The sequence below is a fragment of the Salmo trutta genome, chromosome 3 (genome assembly GCF_901001165.1).
Source record: "Salmo trutta chromosome 3, fSalTru1.1, whole genome shotgun sequence".
Taxonomy (NCBI): domain Eukaryota; kingdom Metazoa; phylum Chordata; class Actinopteri; order Salmoniformes; family Salmonidae; genus Salmo; species Salmo trutta.
The window spans coordinates 53,977,597-54,005,004 of record NC_042959.1 but is presented as its reverse complement, the minus strand read 5'-3'; the positions used below and the strand labels follow the sequence as shown (position 1 = coordinate 54,005,004).

The 27,408-nt window shown below is 44.2% G+C and overlaps 2 protein-coding genes across 2 annotated transcripts; both read left to right on the top strand.

The window, feature by feature from the left end:
- The first annotated feature begins 123 nt into the window (after positions 1 to 123).
- Positions 124 to 16,248, top strand: LOC115178865 (toll-like receptor 2 type-1). The gene is made up of 4 exons (XM_029740249.1): positions 124 to 244; positions 12,761 to 13,756; positions 13,942 to 15,124; positions 15,338 to 16,248. The coding sequence occupies exons 2-4, from the start codon at positions 12,768 to 12,770 to the stop codon at positions 15,824 to 15,826; spliced, it is 2,661 nt and encodes an 886-aa protein (XP_029596109.1). The 5' UTR covers positions 124 to 244; positions 12,761 to 12,767; the 3' UTR covers positions 15,827 to 16,248.
- Positions 16,249 to 22,518: 6,270 nt separating this feature from the next.
- Positions 22,519 to 25,434, top strand: LOC115178857 (protein S100-A1). Its single transcript, XM_029740237.1, has 3 exons — positions 22,519 to 22,588; positions 24,397 to 24,556; positions 25,011 to 25,434. The coding sequence occupies exons 2-3, from the start codon at positions 24,416 to 24,418 to the stop codon at positions 25,158 to 25,160; spliced, it is 291 nt and encodes a 96-aa protein (XP_029596097.1). The 5' UTR covers positions 22,519 to 22,588; positions 24,397 to 24,415; the 3' UTR covers positions 25,161 to 25,434.
- The last annotated feature ends 1,974 nt before the right edge of the window (positions 25,435 to 27,408 follow it).

Below are 27,408 nucleotides of genomic sequence, written 5' to 3'. Positions count from 1 at the left end.
TATTCTATGAGGTGCTGGCTCCTGAATAAGTCCTGAATAAGTCAAGCACCGCCTGCAGGAAAGGGAATGGCTTTATCCCCCACATTGCACATTCCTGAGCGCTTACAAACAGAGCAATGTGGAAAATACGACTTAAAGGGCTGGTCTTCTTCCTTCATGATCAGTCACAGAAAACACATGTTAATGTGTTGTTGAAAACGGGTAACTGAAGGGCTGAATTGGTTCACTAATATTTCATCTTAAGGTGAGTTCTGAGACTTTGTCTGACTACTTTATGTAAAATGTTGATCGTTTTAACAGTATGAAGATATTCACAGTAGGGAGATGGTGATAGCCCCAGCCATTTTCACTAATTTAGATATTTTTGAGATTCACATTACCTCAAATATTTTAGCAGTAACTATTTTTGCACTAAGGGATGTTTTCACAAATACCAAACAGTTGGGCATCAAGGGAAAAAAAATCTAGATATGCAAATGTAAACTGTTTAAGTGACTGAGAAATCAAACAAGTTAAAGTAAGCATGTCTAGACAAGCTGTATAAGACAATTATAGAACCACACTGCGATTATAGAAGGAGTCACCATCATGAGCTTTGTTCTGTCAAATGTTTCCCTCAAGTCCAGGAACACCGATCTGCCAGGTGGATGAGGGTGCGTTTGACTCCATTAATATTGTGCTAACTAACTGAAGGACTCATGTGAGGGCCATGGCTTCGTGCAGTCTGTGCAACTGAGACATTTTATCACATATGTATTTAATGTTAATGTGTCAGGGTACAACTTTATATTGAAGACCTTTAACCAGTTCTCTTGAAAAACAGATTCTGTCAATGAGACTAACCTGTATGAAAAAATATTAAATATAATTGTAAAATCTATAGCTCAAGTCAAAGTCATAACTTAACAGTAAGCGTGTCAGGAAATCAGACAACAGACAGTACTATGACAGAATAGTTTGGGGCAAGTCATTACCTGGGAGCAATGTGCAAAGCTGTCATCAAGACAAAGGGTGGCTACTTTGAAGAATCTCAAATATTAAATATATTTAATATTTGATATTTAAACACGTTTTTTGGTAACTACATGATTCCATATGTGTTATTTCATAGTTTTGATGTCTTCACTATTATTCTACATTGTAGAAAATAGTAAAAAATAAAGAAAAACCCTGGAATGAGTAGGTGTGCCCAAACTTTTGACTGGTACTGTATGTCACTCATTTGTAGATAATAATTAGCCTATCAAAAGTGAAGTTTTGTATTTCTAGTGTAAATCACACATATTTGGGTAGGCAAGTCATCTGATCCCAATATTAGACATTCAGAAGCACACAACCAGTGTGTTATGTGTTATAATGGTTAACCAGGCTAACTAACAGAGTTCATGTAGCCTATTAATACTCTAAACATGTAGGTTAGAGGCACATAGCTCAGGGTTGACTGCTCTTACCTGGTGGTAAGCAGTAACATTAAGTAAATAGAGACCGGTTTTAGAAGGAAGCTCCTCCTACTTTCCAGTAAAAAAATCCTCCCCTTCTCATCAGCCACTCATTGCGTCATATTTATGAGTTGCCATGCAGTCTGACATTGGTCCGTGGGACATTAATCAATCACTCAGTTATAGTTGGCTGATATTGATTTCATCACTCTGCAAGGTCTAGTGTTAATCTAAGCAGTTTTTAAAGGAGGAAGACCTTTCCTGAGTTCCTGGTACAATAACAATAAGATTGGTAAATACTTATATTGAACCATTTCATGATTGGCCTATGCTTTATTTTGGTCATTATGCTGGGTTATTATTTTGTGATGGGGTTATATTCATGTAAGGAATTTTACTGAATCAATATTAATGACATGGTTTATCTTTTTTTCATTCATTTGTAGGAATAGCCATCAGTGTTGGCTAGAGAACTGATTCCTCTAAACTACTGGTACAGTAGGTATCATTGTGAAATAAAGCTATGATTTTTTTTTTTTACACCCATAGAAACATAGAAGGGCATATTTCCTCTATGTTAAATTACAAAACAACCCCACATAGTAAGGAAATATTTACAAGTCAAGGAACCCTGCCAGATATGAATGTATGGCGATGCACCTCAGAAAAAGAGGTCAAGATAAAGATAAAGACAGCAGTCTAACAGACTGCCCAATAGATTATAAACATCATAAATTGACCCCTCCAGCAGAAAGAAGGCATTCCTTACCTAAATATTTACCTCTATATTGAGAGCAGAACTCTGACCTGAAGTTTGAAAGGGTTAGTTGCAATTGCTGGTCTCCAGGAAGTATTCCATATGTATACAGTAAACAAAGTGGAGGCTAATTGAATACCGTAGACATTTTGTTATCAGAAAATACAATATGCCACAGATAAAACATTTAAAAAATCCAGAATCTTTATTGAGAAAAGCAACGGCTTCTGAAAATAAAATGTTTTTGTTTCATGTTTCATCAGTTGAAATTATTCAAAATATCATAAAACATTGATAGAATACCAAACTTACTGTAGGCCATAGCAGGGGTTCCCAAACTTTTTCACTCGGGGCCCCTTTCATTTTATTTTTTTATTTCACCTTTATTTAACCAGGTAGGCTAGTTGAGAACAAGTTCTCATTTGCAACTGCGACCTGGCCAAGATAAAACATAGCAATTCGACACATACAACAACACAGAGTTACACATGGAATAAACAAAACATACAGTCAATAATACAGTAGAACAAAAGAAAACAAAAAGTCTATATACAGTGAGTGCAAATGAGGTAAGTTAATTAAGGCAATAAATAGGCCATGGTGGCGAAGTAATTACAATATAGCAATTAAACACTGGAATGGTAGATGTCCAGAAGATGAATGTGCAAGTAAAGATACTGGGGTGCAAAGGAGCAAGATAAATAAATAAATACAGTATGGGGATGAGGTAGGTAGATAGATGGGCTGTTTACAGATGGGCTATGTACAGGTGCAGTGATCTGTGAGCTGCTCTGGCAGCTGGTGCTTAAAGCTAGTGAGGGAGATATGAGTCTCCAGCTTCAGTGATTTTTGCAGTTCGTTCCAGTCATTGGCAGCAGAGAACTGGAAGGAAAGACGACCAAAGGAGAATTGGCTTTGGGGATGACCAGTGAGAAATACCTGCTGGAGCGCGTGCTACGAGTGGGTGCTGCTATGGCAACCAGTGAGCTGAGATAAGGTGGGTCTTTACCTAGCAGAGACTTGTAGATAACCTGTAGCCAGTGGGTTTGGCGACAAGTATGAAGCGAGGGCCAACCAATGAGAGCGTACAGGTCGCAATGGTGGGTAGTGTATGGGACTTTGGTGACAAAACAGATGGCACTGTGATAGACTGCATCCAGTTTGTTGAGTAGAGTGTTGGAGGCTATTTTAGAGATGACATCGCCGAAGTCGAGGATCGGTAGGATGCTCAGTTTTACGAGGGTATGTTTGGCAGCATGGGTGAAGGATGCTTTGTTGCGATACAGGAAGCCGATTCTAGATTTAATTTTGGATTGGAGATGCTTAATGTGAGTCTGGAAGGAGAGTTTACAGTCTAACCAGACACCCAGGTATTTGTAGTTGTCCACGTATTCTAAGTCAGAGCCGTCCAGAGTAGTGATGCTGGACGGGCAAGCAGGTGCTGGCAGTGATCGATTGAATAGCATGCATTTAGTTTTACTTGTGTTTAAGAGCAGTTGGAGGCCACAGAAGGAGAGTTGTATGGCATTGAAGCTCATCTGGAGGTTAGTTAACACAGTGTCCAAAGAGGGGCCAGAAGTATACAGAATGGTGTCGTCTGCGTAGAGGTGGATCAGAGAATCACCAGCAGCAAGAGCAACATCATTGATGTATACAGAGAAGAGAGTCGGCCCGAGAATTGAACCCTGTGGCACACCCATAGAGACTGCCAGAGGTCCGGACAATAGGCCCTCCGATTTGACACACTGAACTCTATCAGAGAAGTAGTTGGTAAACCAGGCGAGGCAATCATTTGAGAAACCAAGGCTGTCGAGTCTGCCAATAAGAATGTGGTGATTGACAGAGTCAAAAGCCTTGGCCAGGTCGATGAATACGGATGCACAGTAATGTCTCTTATCGATGGCGGTTATGATGTCGTTTAGGACCTTGAACGTGGCTGAGGTGCACCCATGACCAGCTCTGAAACCAGATTGCATAGCGGAGAAGGTACGGTGGGATTCGAAATGGTCGGTAATCTGTTTGTTAACTGGGCAGTTTGGGTCTAGAGTGTCACCCCCTTTGAAGAGGGGGATGACCGCGGCAGCTTTCCAATCTTTGGGAATCTCAGACGATACAAAAGAGAGGTTGAACAAGCTAGTAATAGGGGTTGCAACAATTTCGGCAGATAATTTTAGAAAGAGAGGGTCCAGATTGTCTAGCCCGGCTGATTTGTAGGGGCCCAGATTTTGCAGCTCTTTCAGAACATCAGCTATCTGGATTTGGGTGAAGGAGAAATGGTGGGGGCTTTGGCGGGTTGCTGTGGAGGGTGCCGGGCAGTTGACCGGGGTAGGGGTAGCCAGGTGGAAAGCATGGCCAGCCGTAGAGAAATGCTTATTGAAATTCTCAATTATAGTGGATTTATCGGTGGTAACAGTGTTTCCTAGCCTCAGAGCAGTGGGCAGCTGGGAGGAGGTGCTCTTATTCTCCATGGACTTTACAGTGTCCTAGAACTTTTTTGAGTTAGTACTACAGGATGCAAATTTCTGTTTGAAAAAGCTAGGCTTAGGTTTTCTAACTGCCTGTGTATATTTGTTCCTAACTTCCCTGAAAAGTTGCATATCATGGGGGCTATTCGATGCTAATGCAGAACGCCACAGGATGTTTTTGTGCTGGTCAAGGGCAGACAGGTCTGGAGTGAACCAAGGACTATATCTATTCCTAGTTTTTTTTAAATTGAGTGGGGCATGCTTATTTAAGATGGTGAGGAAGGCACTTTTAAAGAATAGCCAGGCATCATCTACTGACAGGATGAGGTCAATGTCATTCCAGGATACCCCGGCCAGGTCGATTAGAAAGGCCTGCTAGCAGAAGTGCCCCTCTTCCAGCATTGGGGAACATCCCACGCCACGTCTATTTCTATGAGCACAAGCACTGTTCATGACACAAACTGTTCACAGCTCTCTTGTTGGTGAATAGAATTTTGCAGGTTTAAAGCTCATTTCCTGCAATTCTACACATTTTGTCATGGGGTGCAAATAACATTTTGCAGTTTTAAAGCTAATTTACTTGCAATTCTATACATTTTGCCATGTCTAATGTGTATTCATCTGATATTTGAGTGACAAAAAATGACAACAATATTTATGGGCAAAAAAAACGACATTAAAAAACATTAGCTGACATGAGCTAGCTGATCTGGACATTTCTGAAGTGTTATAAATAGCTCTCTAAGGTATGCTATGACTAACATGAAAAGCGGAAGTGATGATGCACTACCCAATTTTGAAATTGCACCTTGTGCATTCTACTATTGCAACTTTCAATAGTAAGTTTAAAGCCGGACTTAGTTTGCCCTAGGTTTGGGAACCATTGGCCTATAGAACAACAGTCAAAAGGGTTCACTGGTTCACTTTGATGAGATGTCAGAATATGTCATCCACGACAATCAGTTATTTTCATAAATATTGGTGAAGAAAGTGTTGGCCGATAAGTCAGATATAAATATAATGAAGCAATAATTCTGAAGCCAGTCAATGTTTATTCATTACATAAATGTATCTGTGTGTGAGTGACTTTAAACAACAAATATTGGGTTTGTGGCATTTTATTTCCTTCAACAGGCTTGGCCCATAGAGACAACTAAACCAGATTAATCGATTCTCTACTGGATACAATTTTACTAAAACTGTTTGTTCTACATGGTAATAAAACTTGATATATTGCCCACGTGAAGGTAATGCCAAAACAGTGAGTTTACCGTTGGTTTGTAGTGTAAATAAAGGAAAGAATTATGAGGACTTGGGGGATTGTATTTAACAGCCATGAGCAGAGAACTGTGTCTTATGAGGGTTAGTAGAAACATTCAGTCGTGAGAATTAGTCTGCAAGAGGATTTTAATCTCAGTCAAGGAGGATGAAGCAGTTCACTCCCTTGTGTAAGACATATCAACACATCAGCTGGTCTTGAACAGATACTGTAACAGCATCACCTCCACTAACAGGTACAGTTAAACGTTTTTAAAAGATGTATCTTTAAATATAGTTTAAAGGTTCTCCATTGAGCATGCATTTTAGTCCATAAATAGGTTTAAATCTGGGTCCTGGAAATAGCCCCTGTCACAGGATCCAACGAAAGTGGCGCCCCTCCTCGGTCGGGCGGCGCTCGTCGTCGCCGGCCTATTAGCTGCCACCGATCGTTGTTTCTGTGTCGTTTAGTTTTGTCTGTCTGTTCCGCACCTGTTTTGTGTATGTCATTAGTGGGGACTTATTTAAGGTGTGTTTTCAGTTGGGATTTTGTGCGGGATTGTTTATTGTCCACAGTATTTTTGTAGAGGGATTTACCGGGCTGCGCTCCTTGCCTTGGAATTATATTTTGTGCTGTACGGGCGCAGTTAACAAATACGTGAACTTTGTATAGCGCCCTGTGCTTTTCGGCATTTGTGTGAGTAAGGATTATTAAAAGACACTCACCTCCAGCACCTCTGTCTCCTGCACTTGATTCCGCCTATCAGCCAGTCCAAGTCAGACGTGACAGAATCCCGCACCACAACTGATGGAGTCAGCAGGAGCAGAAGCGCCATTCATGGCTGAGCAGGTCTCCCAACATGCCGGCCTCCTCCACCGCCTAGGCTCGGCCATGAATCAGGTGTTGGCCCGGTTGGAGAGATGGGAGAGAAGTTCCTCCCCAGCAGGACCAGCTCCGGTCCCTCACCCTGCGCCCCTACCCACATCCACTGAAGCGGGTGCCAGCGGGATCCGGATTTCACCTCCCAGGGAGTTCGATGGGACGGCCGCTGGGTGCAAGGGGTTCCTCCTCCAACTGGAACTGTACCTGGCGACCGTCCGCCCCCCTCCCTCCGACGAAGAGAGGGTGAGCGTCCTCGTCTCGTGTCTCACAGGTCGAGCCCTGGAATGGGCCAATGCGGTCTGGGATGGTCCAAACTCGGCCCGGGGTGACTACCCTGAGTTCACCCGCCGCTTCCGGGCGGTTTTCGATCATCCCCCGGAGGGCAGGGCGGCGGGTGAGCTACTATTCCATTTGAGACAGGAGACGAGGACCGCTCAGGATTTCGCGTTGGAATTCCGGACTCTCGCCGCTGGATCGGGGTGGAACGAGCGGGCCCTGATAGACCACTATAGGTGCAGCCTTCGCGAGGACGTCCGCCGGGAGCTGGCATGTAGGGACAACACCTCCACTCTGGACCAACTGGTGGATTTGTCCATTAGATTGGACAACCTGCTAGCTGCCCGGGGACGTTCCAGTCGCGGCCTGTTTGTTCCGCCTACCAGTCCTCCCGCTCCACAGCCCATGGAGATAGGGGGGGCTGCATCGAGGAGGACCGGAGGGGGGGGGGTCTCTCCTGCACCCAATGTGGACGCAGAGGACACACTGTGGACCGGTGCTGGAGAGGTCCCTCCGGGAGTTCGGAGGGCAGGCAGAGCACTGCTTCGACCCCCCAGGTGAGTCCGCACCAGCCACACCCAGAGCCCCCTGTCGACCACTTGTACACCTCCGTTTGTTTTACTAATTTTTCCCCTCACTTCCAGTATAAGGCGCTAGTCGATTCAGGTGCAGCTGGGAGTTTTATGGACCATGGGTTAGCTAAGAGGTTAGGGATTCCCCGGGTTCAGCTGGACCACCCCTTCCCCGTGCACACCCTAGATAGTCGACCGCTAGGGTCAGGCCAAGTAGGGGAGGTCACCGTGCCACTGGTTATGCAGACGTGGGTGGGTCATGTGGAGCGTATCAGCCTGTTCATCATTGACTCCCCAGCGTTCCCAGTGGTACTGGGAATCCCCTGGCTAGCCACACACAACCCCCAGATTTCGTGGGGGCAGAGGGCTCTAACGGGGTGGTCGAGGGAGTGCTCAGGTAGGTGCATAGGAGTTTCCATCGGTGCGACTACGGTGGAGAGTCCAGACTAAGTCTCCACCGTGCACATTGCCTCAGAGTATGCCGATTTGGCTATCGCTTTCAGTAAGACGAAGGTGACTCTATTACCACCCCATCGACGACGGGATTGTGCGATAAACCTCCAGGCTGACGCGGTTCTTCCTAGGAGTCACGTGTATCCTCTGTCTCAGGAGGAGACAGTGGCTATGGATACATACGTCGCTGAGTCCTTGAGACAGGGATACATTCGGCCCTCTAAATCCCCCGTCTCCTCAAGCTTCTTTTTCGTGAAGAAGAAGGAGGGAGGTCTGCACCCGTGCATTGACTATAGAGGTCTAAATGCTATCACAGTGGGTTTCAGTTACCCGCTACCTCTCATTGCTACGGCAGTGGAGTCATTTCACGGGGCGCGCTTCTTCACGAAATTGGATCTCAGGAGTGCGTATAACTTGGTGCGTATCCGAGATGGAGACGAGTGGAAAACCGCATTTAGTACCACATCGGGCCATTATGAGTACCTCGTCATGCCGTATGGGTTAAAGAATGCTCCCGCTGTCTTCCAATCCTTTGTGGACGAGGTCCTTAGGGACATGCTCGGGCAGGGTGTGGTGGTATACATCGATGACATCCTGATCTGCTCCGCCACACGCGCCAAGCATGTGTCCCTGGTGCGTAAAGTGCTTGGGCGGCTGCTGGAGCATAACCTATACGTCAAGGCTGAGAAATGTGAGTTCTTCAAAAGAGCCGTCTCATTTCTAGGATATCGCATTTCCACCTTGGGGGTGGAGGTGGAGTGTGACCGCGTGACGGCTGTGCGTAATTGGCCAACCCCAGCCACTGTGAAGGAGGTGCAGCGGTTCTTGGGGTTCGCTAATTATTATCGGAGGTTTATCCGGGGTTTTGGCCAGGTAGCAGCTCCCATTACCTCACTGATGAAGGGGGGGCCGGTGCGGCTACGATGGTCAGCAGAGGCGGACAGAGCCTTCCATCGTCTGAAGGTTCTGTTTACCAATGCACCTGTCCTGGCGCATCCGGACCCCTCTTTGCCATTCATAGTGGAGGTGGACGCGTCCGAGGCTGGGGTAGGAGCTGTGCTGTCGCAGCGTTCGGGCGTTCCTCCGAAGCTCCGCCCATGCGCGTTCTTGTCTAAGAAGCTGAGCCCGGCGGAGCGCAACTATGATGTGGGGGACCGGGAGCTGTTAGCCGTGGTCAGGGCTTTGACGGTGTGGAGACATTGGCTTGAGGGGGCACGTCACCCTTTTCTCATCTGGACCGACCACCGTAACCTGGAGTATATTCGGGCAGCGAGGAGGCTTAATCCCCGTCAGGCGAGGTGGGCCATGTTTTTTACGAGGTTTAACTTCACTCTCTCGTACATTCCAGGTTCCCGGAACCGGAAGGCTGATGCACTGTCGCGTCTCTACGACACCGAGGAGCGGACCATCGATCCTACTCCCATACTTCCCGCCTCCTGTCTGGTGGCACCGGTGGTATGGGAGGTGGATGCGGACATCGAGCGGGCGGGTCGGTCAGAACCTACTCCACCGCAGTGTCCCGTGGGCCTGAAATACGTTCCGCTTGGTGTTCGCGATCGCCTGATCCGATGGTCCCATACTCTACCCTCCTCGGGTCATCCTGGGGTGGAACGGACAGTACGGGGCCTGAAGGGGAGGTACTGGTGGCCCACCTTGGCTGAGGATGTCCGGCGTTATGTCTCGTCGTGTTCGATATGCGCTCAGTGTAAGGCTCCTAGGCACCTACCTCGAGGGAAATTACAGCCCCTCCCCGTTCCACAGCGGCCCTGGACTCACCTCTCGGTGGATTTCCTTACGGATCTCCCGCCGTCTCAGGGGAACACGGCGATCCTGGTCGTTGTGGACAGGTTCTCTAAGTCCTGCCGTCTGCTCCCTTTGCCCGGTCTTCCTACGGCCCTGCAGACCGCGGAGGCCCTGTTCACCCACGTCTTCCGGCACTATGGGGTGCCCGAGGACATCGTATCTGATCGGGGTCCCCAGTTTACGTCCAGGGTATGGAAATCGTTTATGGAGAGGCTGGGGGTCTCAGTCAGCCTGACCTCGGGGTTCCACCCCGAGAGTAATGGGAAGGTAGAGCGCATCAACCAGGATGTGGGCAGGTTCCTGCGGTCGTATTGCCAGGACCGGCCAGGGGAGTGGGCGCAGTTCGTGCCATGGGCCGAGATGGCCCAGAACTCTCAGTGCCACTCCTCCACTAATCTGTCACCCTTCCAGGTGGTGCTGGGGTATCAGCCGGTCCTGGTGCCATGGCAACAGAGCCAGACGGAGGCTCCTGCGGTGGAGGCATGGGTCAAGCGCTCTCAGGAGACCTGGAACGCGGTCCAGGAATGTTTAAGGAGGGCGAGCGAACGACAAGGAGAGCGCTGACCGCCACCGCAGTGACGCCCCCGTGTTTAACCCGGGGGATAGAGTCTGGCTCTCGACCCGGAACCTGCCTCTCCGCCTGCCCTGCAGGAAGCTGGGTCCGCGGTTTGTGGGGCCGTTTAAAGTCCTGAGAAGGATAAACGAGGTGTGTTACAGGTTACAACTTCCTTCGTATTACCGTATTAACCCCTCGTTTCATGTGTCTCTCCTCAGGCCGGTGGTAGCTGGTCCGCTGCAGGACAGTGATGTGCTGGAGGCCCCCCCGCCCCCCCTGGACATCGGGGGGAGCCCGGCGTACACAGTCCGAGCCATCCTGGACTCCCGACGTCGGGTAGGGGGCCTGCAGTACCTCGTGGACTGGGAGGGGTACGGTCCGGAGGAGAGGTGCTGGGTTCCGGCGGCGGACGTTCTGGACCCCTCTATGCTGCTGGACTTCCACCGTCGCCGGCTGATCCTCGCCCTCCGGGCCGTCCCCGAGGCCGGCGTCAGGGGAGGGGTACTGTCACAGGATCCAACGAAAGTGGCGCCCCTCCTCGGTCGGGCGGCGCTCGGCGGTCGTCGTCGCCGGCCTATTAGCTGCCACCGATCGTTGTTTTTGTGTCGTTTAGTTTTGTCTGTCTGTTCCGCACCTGTTTTGTGTATGTCATTAGTGGGGACTTATTTAAGGTGTGTTTTCAGTTGGGATTTTGTGCGGGATTGTTTATTGTCCACAGTATTTTTGTAGAGGGATTTACCGGGCTGCGCTCCTTGCCTTGGAATTATATTTTGTGCTGTACGGGCGCAGTTAACAAATACGTGAACTTTGTATAGCGCCCTGTGCTTTTCGGCGTTTGTGTGAGTAAGGATTATTAAAAGACACTCACCTCCAGCACCTCTGTCTCCTGCACTTGATTCCGCCTATCAGCCAGTCCAAGTCAGACGTGACAGCCCCCTAGAATTGCATATATTCTTTTTTAGTTTTGCTGTGGAAATTTGAGCATTTCACTTCCCAACACCACAACAGTAGTCTGAACTAAGTCAATAGACCAGGTGGGGTGCATGCCAGAACTAACATACAGTCCGTGTTGAGAAATCTCACGTTCAATTGGCATTTCCTCATTTTATTGCCCACAAAGCGAGAACTATACATAATGGGCAGGAAATTATTGGTTGTTGGTATTCTTCATCTGGTTGCTTTTTGCCTATATTATCAATACTTTGCTGACTTCTACACTAAAGCCTAACTTGAAAGATGCACACTGTTGGACCATTCTTCACTGCAAGCATGTTACTATTCAACCTGTAATAATCAAGACAGTGATGGTAAACATGGATGTAAACATCAAATCAAATCACATTTTATTTGTCACATGCGCCGAATACAACAGGTGTAGACCTTACAGTGAAATGCTTACTTACGAGCCCCTAACCGACAGTGCAGTTTAAAAAAATATGGATAAGAATAAGAGATAAAAGTAACAAGTAATTAAAGAGGAGCAGTAAAAAATAACAACATATACAGGGGGGTGCCGGTACAGAGTCAATGTGCAGGGGCACCGGTTAGTTGAGGTAGAATGTACATGTAGGTAGAGTTAATTAAAGTGACTATGCATAGATGACAACAGTGAGTGGCAGTGGTGTGGAGAGGGGGGGGGGGGCAATGTGAATAGTCTGGGTAGCCATTTGACTAAATGTTCAGGAGTCTTATGGCTTGGGGGTAGAAGCTATTTAGAAGCCTCTTGGACCTAGACTTGGCGCTCCGGTACCGCTTGCCGTGTGGTAGCAGAGAAAACAGTCTATGACTAGGGTGGCTGGAGTCTTTGACAATTTTTAGGGCCTTCCTCTGACACCGCCTGGTATAGAGGTTCTGGATAGCAGGAAGCTTGGCCCCAGTGATGTACTGGGCCATTCGCACTACCCTCTGTAGTACCTTGCTGTCGGAGGCTGAGCAGTTGCCATACCAGGCAGTGATGCAACCAGTCAGGATGCTCTCGATGGTGCAGCTGTAGAACCAAACATGTATCCATAGATAAGAGTGTCATGGCAAAATTTCACAAATCCCTTCTCTTGGCTTTGAAACAGAAATGTGTGGGTAATGTTGGGCACAGACACATCAATACTGGGTAACATCAGAGTGAAATCCATTTTCTCCTTCCCTATTTCCTCTAATTGTAATTGAGGCTTGAAGGACGTAAAGAGGAGACTATAGTCAAACTTCAAATGATAAAGACCTAGAGATTGCAATAGATGTTTGTTAACAATCTTGTCAATCTTGTAATTTGTTAAACTTGACAGATTTTTACATTCCTTTACAGATCCAAAATGCACACAATGATTCTACTGGGTTTTGTGTGGTTTAGTCCACCACTTCTTGTGATCCTTGCATCACCAACCCCTGCTTCGAATGAAAAGAGAGGCCCCTGTCAAATCTACAACTCTGGTCGCTCCGCAAACTGCCTTGGTCAGCGACTGGATCATGTTCCATGGAAACACCTCCCTTCCACGCTTGAAAGGATAGATCTATCCTACAATGAACTTCATGCCATTCGTGTTAATTACTTTTCTCGCCTACCTCATCTTCGTGTCCTCGAGCTGCAGTTCAACAACATCTCTGTGATTGAGGACCGTGCCTTCCACAACAACCCCCTCCTGGAGCATCTTAACATCTTTAACAACTCCCTAGAGGAAATCCCTGCCAACGCCTTGCAGGACCTCTTTAATCTAAGGGAACTCCTTATGTCGAATAACCTTTACACCCAGGCCACATTGTCAGCTGACGTTTTCTCCAGATTGACCCACCTCAAGGCCCTGTCCATGGGCGGCCCCATGGTCAAGGGTCTAAGGAAAGGGGACTTCCGGGCATTGAGGAACATTCAGTTGAAGGACTTTGCCATTAAAACTTCATCAAATATCAGTTACTATGAACCGGGTAGTCTGAAGGTAATCCAGACAGGTAGAATGGGTTTTGACATGGCCATAGATCAGAAGCCGAATTTCCTACCTTTGATTCTACGAGACTTGGCCAACAAGACTTTCAGTCTCATCCAATTCAGGAACCTCTTTGAGTTCATGTATTACTTGGGAGATGAGGATATTTTCAGAGGCTTGCAAGACATCAAAGTAGATTCGCTCATATTTCACCGTGGAAAATTCAATGAGAACCTTATGAGGATGGCTCTGTTAAATCTACAGGTCACCCCCCTTAAACGTCTGACACTTCAATACATTGACTTTGCTCGCTCGCCCAACTTTGTGGATAATGGCTTGGCCTCCAGTATCAAACACCTTGCTCTGACTAGACTAAATCTGTGGTAAGCATATCTTATTCTACTATTCTATTACAAAAGCACTATGCAGACATTTCTACCCAGAAGATGCAAAAACAAATACAGGTTCCTAGTCACAAGTGTATTTTTTCATCAATTGAAATCTGTTTCCATATCTATGTAGTGTGAAAGTACCAATTATGTTTTATTCATGCTCCATTACTCCTCAGGCACATCAGTAATCCAGATATTATGCGTTTCGACTGGCGCTTCACATGGTTCAACAAAGTCCGACTGCTGTCCATTCAGAATGTCAACTTCAATTCTGTGCCTTGCGATGCCTGGCTTAATATGGAAGACATGGAGGTTTTGGACATATCAAACAACCGCCTGCAGGACAACATCCTCTTCAACCAGAGATGCGACTACAGGGGCACCATGCCGGCTCTTCGTTCCTTCAATGTCAGCACCAACCAACTGACCAGCCTTCAGGACTTAGCCTCCCTGACCAGGGAGTTCAAACAGTTGAAGGTCCTGGATGTTAGCCACAACATGCTGGGCTCTGCTGAGGAGAGTCGCAACTGTAACTGGACGCAGAACATCACCCAAGTGATCGCACACCACAACCGATTCGAAAGTGGTGCCCTCCAGTGTCTGCCCACCACAGTACAATTCCTGGACCTTTCGTACTGTGACCTGGACCAGCTGGACATGGCCTACTTCCGACAAACCATCAGCCTCAAGGAGCTACTGCTCAATGGGAACAAGATCAAGTTCATCCCCTCTGGGTGGAGAAGTCGTTCCTTGCAGTCACTGGCTCTGGATGGGAACTCTTTTGGGCTCATCAGCATGGGTTCCTTCCAGGACATGTCCCAGCTGTCTCGACTGACAGCAGGGAACAACCCATTCCACTGCACCTGCGACCTCCACGCCTTTATCCAGGAGACAATTTCCAAGGGGAAGGTCAACATCACTGACTGGCCAGAGAACTACAAGTGTTACCATCCAGAGGCCCAGCTCAATACCGCTGTGGCAAATTTCTTCCCGGGTCACGTGGCCTGCGATGTCAGACTGGTCATCATCATCTGTGTGGCTACTACTGCTGCTGTGGTTTTAGTGTTGATGTTTATATGCTACATATTCAATGTTCCCTGGTACACCAAAGCCACATATCAGATCCTCAGAGCCAAATACAGGGCTCATCAGGAAGGAACATCTGGAAAATCACAGATCTATGCTTACCATGCATTCATCTCCTACAGCCACCCAGATGCTGACTGGGTCAGGGACCAGTTGTTGCCCTGCTTGGAGAACAGCAAGCCCCCCTACCGACTCTGTATCCATGAGAGAGACTTCATGCCAGGAAAATGGATCATCGACAACATCATTGAAAATATTGAGAGCAGCGAAAAGGTAAGGTTGAGGACCCACCAAGACAAGTTAGAGGTGTTTTAACAAATAAATAGTAACAGACTTTTGAATATAAAAGGTCAATTGAACAACCCAAAATGTCAGATGTATGTTTTGTTTAGGTTTGTATCCTGATTCCTGCACTGTGCATTTGCCTAAAATTTAGGCCCTAAATGAATACACCCTATCCTCTGAATTTTTTGTTTCCAAATCCAGGTCATATTTGTGCTGTCACACCACTTTGTGAACAGCGATTGGTGCAACTACGAGCTCTACTTTGCCCAGCAAAGAGCCATCGGCAAGACCTTCAGTGATGTTATTCTGGTGGTTAAAGAGCCCATCGACCCTGAATCTCTGCCCAGCAAGTATTGTAAGCTCAAGAAGATGCTGAACACCAAAACGTACCTAGAGTGGCCCCAGCAAGTCACGCAGCAGACCTTCTTCTGGGCTCAACTTAGGAGCTGCCTGGGCAAGCCCACAGTGACTAGAGAGCAGGCTCTTAGTGGTAGGAGCAGCAGTGTATCCTCAGTGGGCGTTGTGCCTGTGATAGAGCTCCCTCTAGAGGATGGGAAGCCAGCGATAGCTATGCCAAATTTAGACAGAGAAGCAGGGCTCCACAAAGTAGTTCCTCAGGAGATCAAAAATCTTTCAGAGAGAAGTGCAGAGTTTTATGGGCAAAGACCAATCCCTGTAGCCGTGGCATGAGACAAAATAAGCCAAGAATGTAGCTTGTAATGTGTAAAGTGTCCCAAGACCAATCTCTCTCTGAAGTGCTGAGCTTGAGTGACTTCTTGGCCATGCTGTGGCAGATAATGTTTTCCAAGCTGCTGGTAGCGTTAGCAAGTGTTTCATAATGATGACAGTGAATAACATGATCTGTCGGCCACCCACCCTCTGACATGTACAGTGCTTACTCCCCCTTGAAATCTTTACATTTTGTTGCGATACAAAGTGGGATTGAAATATATTTAATTGTAATTTTATTGTCATTGATCTACACAAAATACTCCATAATGTCAAAGTGAAAAAAAATGTTATATAAATGTTAACAAATGAACACAAATTAAATAACAAAAAAATATGGTTGTTGCATTTAGTTCAGAAGTAAAAATCGGCTTAACAAATCACATAATAAGTTATATGGACTCATTTTGTATGAAATAATAGGGGTTGATGTGATTTCTGAATGACTACCCTTTCCTCTGTCTCACACACACACACACACACACACACACACACACACACACACACACACACACACACACACACACACACACACACACACACACACACATACATACATACATACATACATACATACATACATACATACATACATACATACATACATACATACATACATACATACATACATACACCTGTAAGGTCCCTCAGTCAAGTATTGAATTTCAAGCACAGATTCAACTACAAAGACCAAGGATCTTTTTGAAAGAAGGGCAGTGATTGGTAGATGGGTAACAATAACAAATCAAACATTGAATATATCTTTAAGCGTGGCCAAGGTAATAAGTATGCTGTGGAGGATGTATCAAACAACCCAGACACATCAAAGAAACAGCCGTCCTTCTGAACTGAGCTGCAGGATAAGAAGGAAACTGCTTAGGGATGTCAACATGCGGACATTGCTGATTTTAAAACAGCTACAGAGTTCAATGGCTGTGATGGGAGAAAACTGAGGATGGATCAACAACATTGTAGTGACTTCACAATAATGACCTAAATGACAGAGAAAAATAATAATACAAATACACAAAATACATTGTTTTCCAAAACATGCATATGTATGCAACAAGGCACTAAAGTAATACTGAAAGAAAAAGAAACACGGCAAAGGAATACACTTTTTGGACTAAATGCAAAACCTTATCTTTGCGGCAAGTCCAACACAACAAATCACTGAGTAACTGCCTCCTCATTTGCAAGCACAGTGGTGGCTGCATCATGGTATGGGTATGCTTGACATCGGCAAAGACTGGTGAATTGTTCAGGATAAAAAGAAACTGGAAGGAGCTAAGCACAAAATCGTAGAGGAAAACCTGCTTTAGTCTGCTTTACACCAGACACTGGTAGAGGAGTTCAAATGAAGCAGGACAATAACCTACAACACAAGGCCAAGACTTGAAAATGGCTTTCTATCCATGATCCCCAACACCATCCCAGAACTTGAAGAATTTTGAAAAGAATAATGGGGAAATATTGCACAATACAGGTGTGCAAAGCTCGTATAAGACCTACCCAAGAAGACTCACAGCTGTAATCACTGCCAAAGGTGCTTCTAACATGTATTGACTCAGGGGGGTGAAAACGTATCGAATCAATGCGTATAAATGTTTTATTTTTCAATTATGTTAAAAAAAAAAAATTCTACCACTTTGACAGAGTATTTTGTGTAGATCGGTGACAAAAAAAGACCATTAAATGCATTTTAATTCCACTTTGTAACACAATAAAATGTGAAGAAATCCAAGGGGGGTGGTAGACATTTTCTATAGGCACTGTAAGCTCTCTGCCTCATGTGCTCTCTAAGCGACCCAGGCCAAGGGCCCTGCTGACAGGTGTTGAAAGACCACAAACTCAACAGCTCAAATGGGATCTCCCGTGTCACACTTGAGATAACAAGCGAGGTGCCAGGGAGATGTGGTGACAGGTGTCACGCAGCGTGGTTACACTCCCAACACCACTCGGCCACTGATCACAATTACTGTAACACATAATGGATGCCATTTAGCAGACACTTTAATCCAAAGCAAATGACATTTTATGTGCACGTAGAATCCGCTCTGCCATTTCAAAGGGTATGCAAGCCACAAATCTCATATGAAAGAGGGAACCAGTGGGGACTGCATGTTAAATGACAGTTGTTTAGAATGAAAAATGTAGCTTATGCAATGTATTCATGTCCAGTAATATTGATACCATTATACAATATAATACCATTATAATAATGAAATATAGTTTCCTAAATATGTTTTACTTTTCTATACTCTTTACATGCTTTAATGTACATGTGAATGTTGTTGTTAATGTGAATGGTATTATCTAATTAAGTAAATAACAAATGAGTTAATTGCTTATCATAACATATTGCCTAATGCAAATGAATTTAAGCCAATAACTCTAATAAAACAGTGGTGTGTTTTATACTTGACGGTTGAGTGGGAATTTAGAAATAGGGATGTGTTAATCCAGTGTAATTCTGTTTTACAATATCAGTGTGAAGGGCTGCTTTGTGAAACCTGCCAATATTTACAAGTGACCAATAGATGACACCCTTTTACATTTTCTGGAAGTCACATTTAGTTGGTGTGTGTGTGTGTCTGTGTGTTTTGAGGAAGAGATCCGACTTACAGTATATCACAGAAACTGGCAGATGTCAGACATGATATAACAAACATCATCTGCCTGTAGTTTTATGCCCAGCGAGACAACAAACATGACATAATGCCACAGGGGTCACATGAAGTTCAGATTGATTTTAATAACGATTCTGGGAAGAATATGCTGAGATCCTTTCGCATGGGATATTACTATCTGGGTGTAATATATATTTTTATTTTATACTATTTTGATATCTTGCAATGCTTCCAGATTCAATATCCAAATATTTTAATGTTGATTTGATGTACAGTATTAAATATGTCTGTTCCTATTCTAGTACGTCTCCTTTTGTGTTTTTCCAATTGTTAAATGAGAAAATTCCTACTCAGACTAAATCAAAATGTATTATGTGCTGGCTATTTACAGAAATTGCCACCTGAGCACAGAACATAAGAAGAAAACATGGTATCACTATGCATTTTTCAATCCCATGTGCATTATCATTGCTACCTGTATTTTCAGTATTCCGGAATAATAAGTGTGAACAGTGTTTATCAACAAGATAATTGAAGGTACGATTAAGTTGAAGCTTGCACAGGCTGTAAGAGATTCTAACAGTTGGTTCTGCTTCTCTGCACAGTAATGAGAGATGGTGGTTTTAGTTTCCCACACAAAAGGGAAAGGTGAGTGCTCTTTTTCCGGGTCACTCAGGTTGACATCTACTTAAGTGAGATCACCTCGGAAACGCACTCCGTACAGCCCGCTGTTGTGGCCTTGACATGGCCAAGCCTCGGTGAATGACTTCCATCAGACTTACAGTATTTGTCCTGGAGCTGTCTAATCTTGGAAGGTTAAGCAAAGTATAGCCTACAAAGTAATACACAAAGTACATGACGTGTGAATACTTATGACAGAGGTCTGTATTCTGACCACATGGACAGTTACCACATATCAGGCCTAACACCTTTGCCAAGATATCCTATAAACCACGGCTTCTCAGGCATTATCTCTTAATTGACTCCTTGGTTTTGTATTCTGCAAATATACTTTTGAAGTAGTGTTCGTTTTATTGTGTGTGTTTATCTAATCTACCATAGTCATAGCATAAGAGCATGTAATCTTGAAAAAGGACAGAAGGACAGACACTGTATGTCAACGTGTACATTAGCATATGAATGAATTACAATCTCATAGAATATAGCATGTGTGATGATAGATGGCTCATTCATCGGCTACAGCTTATTTGAATTTGGTAGTTAGCGTCTGATATGAGCGCAGAAGCATGCAGAGGGAGATTATTTCCATGTGATGTCATTTGAGGTGATAAATGCTGACAAACCATTTTGGGTGCCCAGCAAGGGACAATGGTGAGAGAGAGAGAGTGAATGTATGGAACATACTGTAGTAGGCCTATACGTATCTGACCTGCTGCTGTCATATCCCATGGCTAATGTACGCCTATCCCCTAAATGATGATTCAATTTACACTGATTAAAAATATAAACACAACATGCAACAATTTCAAAGATTTTACTAAGTTACAGTTCATCTATGGAAATCAGTCAATTTAAATAAATGAATTATTCTCCAATCTATGGATTTCACATGACTGTGAATACATGTATGCATCTGTTGATCATAGATATTTTTTTTAAAAGGTAGGGACATGGAAAACCAGTCAATATCTGGTGTGACCACCATTTACCTCATGGAGTGCGGCACATCTCCTTCGCATAGAGTTGATCAGGCTGTTGATTGTGGCCTGTGGAATGTTGTCCCACTCCTCTTCAATGGCTGTGCGAAGATGCTGGAAATTGGCAGGAACTGGAACACGTACACGTCTATCCAGAGCATCCAAAACATGCTCAATGGGTGACATGTCTGGTGAGAATTCAGGCCATGGGAGAACTGGGACATTTTCAGCTTCCAGGAATTGCGTACAGATCATTGCGACATGGGGCTGTGGATGATCATGCTGAAACATGAGCTGATGGCGGTGGATGAATGGCACAACAATGAGCCTCAGGATCTCGTCACGATATCTCTGTGCATTGAAATTGCCATTGATAAAATGCAATTGTGTTCGTTGTCCAAAGCTTATGCCTGCCTATACCATAACCCCACCGCCACCGTGGGGCACTGTTCACAACGTTGACGTCAGCAAACCGCTCACCCACACAACGTCTGCCATCTACCCGGTACTGTTGAAACCGGGATTCTTCCATGTAGAACACACTTCTCCAGTGTGCTAGTGGCCATCAAAGGTGAGCATTTCCCCACTGAAGTCGGTTACAACGCTAAACTGCAGTCAGGTCAATACCCTGGTGAGGACGACGAGCACGCAGATGAGCTTCCCTGAGACGGTTTCTGTCAGTTTGTGCATAAATTCGGGGGCTTATTTTTCGTGGACAGATTTTGGGTAGAGTAAAACCTCTTGCTTCGCCTCTTCCTCTCTGCTTACAGCCGGTCCCTGTCTTGGGTTCTCAGCAGATGGTATGGAAGACAGCTGGCTCCATGTGAATTACAATCCTATGTTATGTTTTAACATTTAGAAACGTTAACAATCCTCCCTTGCGATACGGTTTTGGAAACATAAAGCCTTTCACTTTCACATCAAAAATAATTTCACAAATGCAAAATAAACACTTACTGTACACTGTTTTAACCGCTTTTAACACAGTTGCAGCCGACAGTATTTTTCAGTTACAACACTATTACACACAAGTGTTAGGAGATGCTTCGATAGCAAATTAGAAGAGATGGTCGCATCTTCTTCTCTTCTTATTATTATTATTCTACAAATTTGTATTGGAGGACCACAACAAACTGAAATGTACATACACCGCCACCTAGTGTACTGGAGTGTGAGGCCGGTCACAGCCTCCCTATTCATCTATTTCTCTTATCTAGGCCTGTGTTTCCGCCTACTATTCTGGAGTGTGAATTCATCACACTTTGTGACACAAAAAGGTAAGGGGACGGGGAAAAGGGACCAACTAACCTTACACCCATTAAAAACCTCACCACTTTTCCACGACTTGGCTCTATCTAATCCTACACCAGGCCAACAAGACACTATCATTAAACACACCTTGTAAATCTTCTGCAGTAAAATCTCGTACACCCAAGTACTTCTCTGCAGCTGCCGCCACAACATATATTTTATGTGATTTACGTTCCATTTCTGTGGTACAGTTGATAACCATGGCTATGCCTCACTCTCTGTTGGCCTCAGTTTCCTCACAGGGATCCTCTCAGGATCTCTAGCACTGTACCCATCTTCCTCTCCTACTCTCTTCACTGTCTCAGCATACCACACCTTCTGTACTACTCTGATCCTGGCAACTTCAGCCTGCCTTTCTCTCACTGGAAACTTCTGATCCTCAGCATCATGGGTACCCCCAAAGTTAACACACAACTGTTTCCACCGATACTACATATTCCTTTGTTTCATGCCCTCCTGCACACTTCTCACGGTCTCCTCTGTCTTCCGTAGGCCTAAACAAGCGCTATAACATGGAAATATGGCAGCCCGGCATGGGAACTCTAATCTTAAAAAGCTGTGTAGTCATTTAACATTTAGTTTTTTTAAATAAAAACTTTCTCACAGAATTGAAAGTTATTCCAAATGTTTACAAAACGGTATCTCTTCGTGCAAGGCATAGGCCTATTTGCGTTTAGACATGAGGTCCCATTCCCGTTTTCTTTCTTCCATCAGTTTGATTCTTTAAACGTAAACGGTTTCCGTTACAACTTCAAGACGTAATGAATACAACCCCGCTAATGAACTCGGAATGGAAGTCCGTCATTTTAGTTGCTTTAAACCAATAGGTCCCATCATTTGAAGACGTCATTGTTAAATACAGCCTATACGATAGTATACTGATACTGTATTGTTTATGCGGTAGGCTAATACATTCTGTATAATAATTGTAATTAGTAGTTGCACCGCCAAATGTAACCTTACATGGTGAAATGAATTAGGTCTACCCGTGCCATTTGTATCCGTGATGTTGCAGGTTTCACCGGTGGGAGGCGCCTGATTTTAATTTTCTAACAGGTGAGATGCATAAAACAGGTAAGATGAGGATCGACGCCACTTCTGCTTCGTTTGTCATCGGCGTTGAGGTGAGTAGCGAACGTGTTTGTGGTCAATAGATTTTGTAACAACCTGCATGCCTATTTCTTGTTGAGCATATGTACATTTATGTGCCATGCAGCCTATAGGCTTCCTGGTGAGAAATCATATTTCCTTTTTTTGTGCGGGGTAGCGTTGAGTTTATTTTATAGTGATTCTCTTTTGGTTATTGCACATTTTGCCATCTGTTTTATAATTGTCTTTAATTAGGCCTACAAAAGGTTCAGCAAAGGCCTATGTTAACTATACAGTGTACAAAACTTTAGGTACACCTTCCCCTTTTACCCTAAGAATAGCTGCAAGGTGTCAAGTGTTCCACAGGGATGCTTGCCCATGTTGATGCCAATGCTTCCCACAATTGTGTAAAGTTGGCTGGATGTCCTTTGGGTGGTGGACCATTCTTGATACCAATGGGGAGACTGTTGTGAGTGGAAAAACCCAGCAGCATTGCAGTTCTTGGCACACTCAAACTGGTGCGCCTGGCACGTACTACCATACCCTGTTCAAAGGCACAAATCTTTTGTCTTGCCCACTCACCCTCTGAATGGCAGGTAGCCTAGTAGTCAGTGTTGGGTCAGTAACTGTAATGTTAATCTGTCATTCTGCCCCTGAACAAGGCAGTTAACCCACTGTTCCTAGGCTGTCATTGTAAAAAAGAATTTGTTCTTAACTGACTTGCCTAGTTATATAAAAATGCACAATCCATGTCTCAATCCTTATTTTTAACCTGTCTCCTCCCCTTCATCTACACTGATTGAAGTGGATTTAACAAGTGACATCAATAAGGGATCATAGCTTTCACTTGGTTAGAATGTCATGGAAAGAGCAGGTGCTCCTTATGTTTTGTTCAGTCAGTGTACTTTCAGTCAAATTGCCTCGCCAGCCCTTGGAGTTAATGTAATCACATGTCCTTGAGGGTGTTTTCAGTCTATCACATTTGTAAGGAACAGAACCACACAATCTGAATGTATCATATTGCTTGATTCAGGGGTATCAAATATTAGGGGTGGCAAATAGCCTAGTGGTAAGTGTTGGACTAGTAACTGAAAGGTTGCAAGATCGAATCCCCCAGCTGACAAGGTTAAACTGTCGTTCTGCCCCTGAACAAGGCAATTAACCCACTGTTCCTAGGCCGTCATTGAAAATAAGAATTTGTTCTTAACTGACTTGCCTAGTTAAAGGTAAAATTAGGCCTACCCCCCCCCCCTCTTCAGAGCTTGAATTACTAGGATAGCTGCACCCATCACTCCCCCACCGCACACAAAAGACGGCTACATTATTTATGCATCTCTGGGGATAACAATCAATAGCTTGCGAAACCATCTATAGAGTTACTAAGATACCTGATCGTTTTGAGGTTTATCCTGGACCCCTGAGAACAGCAAGGTCTGACGGTTTCCTCAGTGTAGGCCCACCAGGGCTGTATTGGTGACGTGTGCTCACCTGGGCAACCAATAGCAGTCTCATTCTCTGGATCAATATTTTAATTCATGGGTTGCTAGTTATCGGATGCCTGTATCTAGATCATAATTTAGCATGTACTTTGTTTTTCAAAGACCAAATTTGAAAGTCTGATAGATTTGAACCCACATGATCATTTGGAACTGGATGAAATGCAAAGGAAAAACTTGCCCCAGTGGCTTTTGCATACAGTTTACAATAGTCTACACAGACACATGTGTTAAAATAAACAGGAACCAGTCAGGGGTTCACTTCATGCAAATTGACTTCTACTGTAAAATCTAATTGTCCATACAGCTGTAAATGACCTATCCCTTTTTTTTTTTTTTTTTTGTAGGTATTCACAGTGCTGTAAAATGGGTTCCAAACTTGAGAGTGCAATGGAGGGGCTAATTCGAGTGTTCCACTCATACTCCTCAAAAGAAGGGGACAAGTACAAGCTGAGCAAAGTTGAGCTGAAGAATCTGTTGCAGGGCGAACTGAGTGACTTCCTGGCGGTGAGTTTGATTCCTAATGCTGTCAGGGGGAGGGATATGTGGTTTCAATATGACATTCTGAGCAATTACATTTTTATGGACATAAACAAAATGAGAACTGCCCCAAAGCAAGTCATACAAACAATTATGGGAGATGTCTTGAATTATTGAACAGTTGTGGGACCCATCACCTTCAAGACATATTCTACTAGAATAATTTAAATAATACAATGGCCTTACCTAGAAACAACGCTTATCACCTAGACATTTCTTAAATCTGAAATTATTTGATGGGTATAACAATATGACATGAGATCGATCTTTCCATCTGATTGGTTTTGTGCAATTTTCTGCGTATTGCCTTTTTAATTTTTTGTAATTTTTTTTTATCTACAACTGTTCCAAGAGTCATGTGGCTGCTTCTGGTCTGGGCCTACATTTCAATGCATTAACCATTCCTACTCCTCTCCCTCAGGCAAGTAAGGACCCTATGGTAGTAGAGAAGATCATGAGTGATCTGGATGAAAACAAAGATGGCGAGGTGGACTTTCAGGAGTTTGTCATCTTGGTTGCTGCGCTGACCGTGGCCTGTAACGAGTTCTTTGTAGAAAGCCTGAATGAATGAGTTTGGAAACAGTCTGTGACCTCGGCTTTCTACTCATTATTCCTTGTTAATAAAACAAACATGTATGCTTTAATTTTTTTGTACTTTTTGACAGAAACCGGCAAAGGTTTCAATATTGTCACATAATGGTTATTTCTAACAAAGGCTCTTTTGACTGTTGTAAAATGATTGCCGCTGTAGAGAATCCTGCAATGGACTGACCAGTTTCAGTGTACTGTCATTGCACTAGTAGTTAACATTCTGCTCAGATCAATAAAGGTGATTGCAGTCTAAATATGTTCAACTCAGCTCATCGTAGACTTGAATGCGCATTACTGGTACATGTCTTTTGCATGTGAAATCTGGGGCTGTATGAATCAATTGTCTCAGGAGTGCTGATTTAGGATCAGTTTTGCCTTTTTAGATCACAGTGAATAAGATTACATGGACAGTAGGGACTTGATCCTAGAACAGCACTTGTACTGAGACTCTTCATGTGGCCCCTGGTCTGCTACCTATGCTTAAACATGGCAAACTGCACCCAACATTATAGTGAAGGATTTGCACTGAAATACATAACCCCCTTCTGTTTGGCTAAAAACAAACAGTTCTAAACCAAGTTCCCATGAAGCAGACTGGTGAAACTGATTAGAATGCAGCCAGCCAATCTTAATGACATGCTTGCTTTAAATCCAATTTGCAAAAGAGAAACTGCTTTAGATCCTGTGTGACGATGCGTCTGCAGCAACAGAACACTTCAGTCTGACAACTTAATACTGGAGTCTGTGGCCTAAGTCTGGATGCTTCAGTCATGTGTTAAACACTCCCTGTAACAAACTTATGTCACGTGTGGTGCAGACTGTAAAATTCAAACTATTTGTGGCTCAATAGTTAGAGGTACATCAAGATACTGTCTATATGGCACATTTGTGGTCATGAGTCATGGACACCAAAGTAGGATACAACCAATGGTATGTGGCGACTGTTCTTATATAATGTGGTTGATCACGATATACTTGGTGCAACTCTTGCGGGTTGAATAAATCGAACAATAGCACCACCCTGCACCAAACTAGGTCTGTGGATAAGGTTGAGACGTCTAGAGCTTGCCGGCTTAAAATGAGTGTGCACTGAGCCACAGGTCAGGGGTTTCATGTATGGCTGCTGTGTAAAATACATTTGCTACGTTGGATTAATCCTTCAAAATTACAGGTTGAGGTGAGTGTCAGCGAATGTATCAATCCCTGAAAAAAATTCATGAACAATGGCAATTACTACTGGAAACAGGCTTTGGAAAATAACTAAGGATTAATCTGGTGAAGTCTAAATACCAATCTTTATTCATTTACACAATTTGACAGAAAAGGGGCACATTCTCTCCCTTTAAAAAGCAATTTTGTCCAGACATGAATATGAAAAAGCAATTGCATTACATGTGTATGGTTGCGTGCCCTCTACTTCTTTCCACATTCTGTGATGAAATATTAGTAATTTGACTGGCCATGTCCAAATACCCATACTTGCATCCTAAATATTTTGAGTATGCAAAAAAAACGTTTTATAGTATGAAACATTTTGAAAATCAAGTATACTTTAAATACCCAGATGTCTTCCTTATTTTAGCTTTGACAACCAGATATGGGGATGTGCTACCAAAATTAACCAATAACATGAAACAATGCAATTGCGCATGATGCATTCTCAGTATGGGAAAATAAAGTTTTATAGTATGCAATTTTCAAAAATCAAGTATGGTGTAAATGTTACTCATTTCAGCTCATCTAGTAGAATTCAATGCACATTTCTCCACAATGCATTGGAAGAGGTGGGATGCGAGTGATTGGCTACTTAGAACTAGGGCCTAACAAAATTGGGCAACTTAATTAGGAAGATGCCGAATAGCGACGCTTCTGCGGTGGTGTTTAAATTTAATGTAGGCCATATAGTCTTTGTTCTCTTTAAAGTGATCATGGCCTTCCCTGTAGCTCAGTTGGTAGAGCATGGTGTGTGCAACGACAGGGTTGTGGGTTCGATTCCCACGGGGGGCCAGTACAAAAAAAAAAAAATGCATGCATTCACTACTGTAAGTCGCTCTGGATAAGACCGTCTGCTAAATGACTAAAATGTAATGCAAACGTAATCATGAGTGTTGCATCGTAGGCTACATCTTTTGACATTTTTTTTTTTTACCCAAAGTCAATTTGTTCTCATTAAAGTGTTCTGATGTCGTTCCCAATTATCAGTGCTTTAGTTATGTTGCTGTCCAGCA

Excerpts from the sequence above, each read along its gene's own strand:
- LOC115178857 (XM_029740237.1), top strand. The coding sequence starts at position 24,416 with ATGGGTTCCAAACTTGAGAGTGCAATGGAGGGGCTAATTCGAGTGTTC. Across the intron at positions 24,557-25,010 it reads AACTGAGTGACTTCCTGGCG|GCAAGTAAGGACCCTATGGT; the intron begins GTGAGTTTGATT and ends CCTCTCCCTCAG.
- LOC115178865 (XM_029740249.1), top strand. The coding sequence starts at position 12,768 with ATGCACACAATGATTCTACTGGGTTTTGTGTGGTTTAGTCCACCACTT. Across the intron at positions 13,757-13,941 it reads CTGACTAGACTAAATCTGTG|GCACATCAGTAATCCAGATA; the intron begins GTAAGCATATCT and ends ATTACTCCTCAG. Across the intron at positions 15,125-15,337 it reads ATATTGAGAGCAGCGAAAAG|GTCATATTTGTGCTGTCACA; the intron begins GTAAGGTTGAGG and ends TTCCAAATCCAG.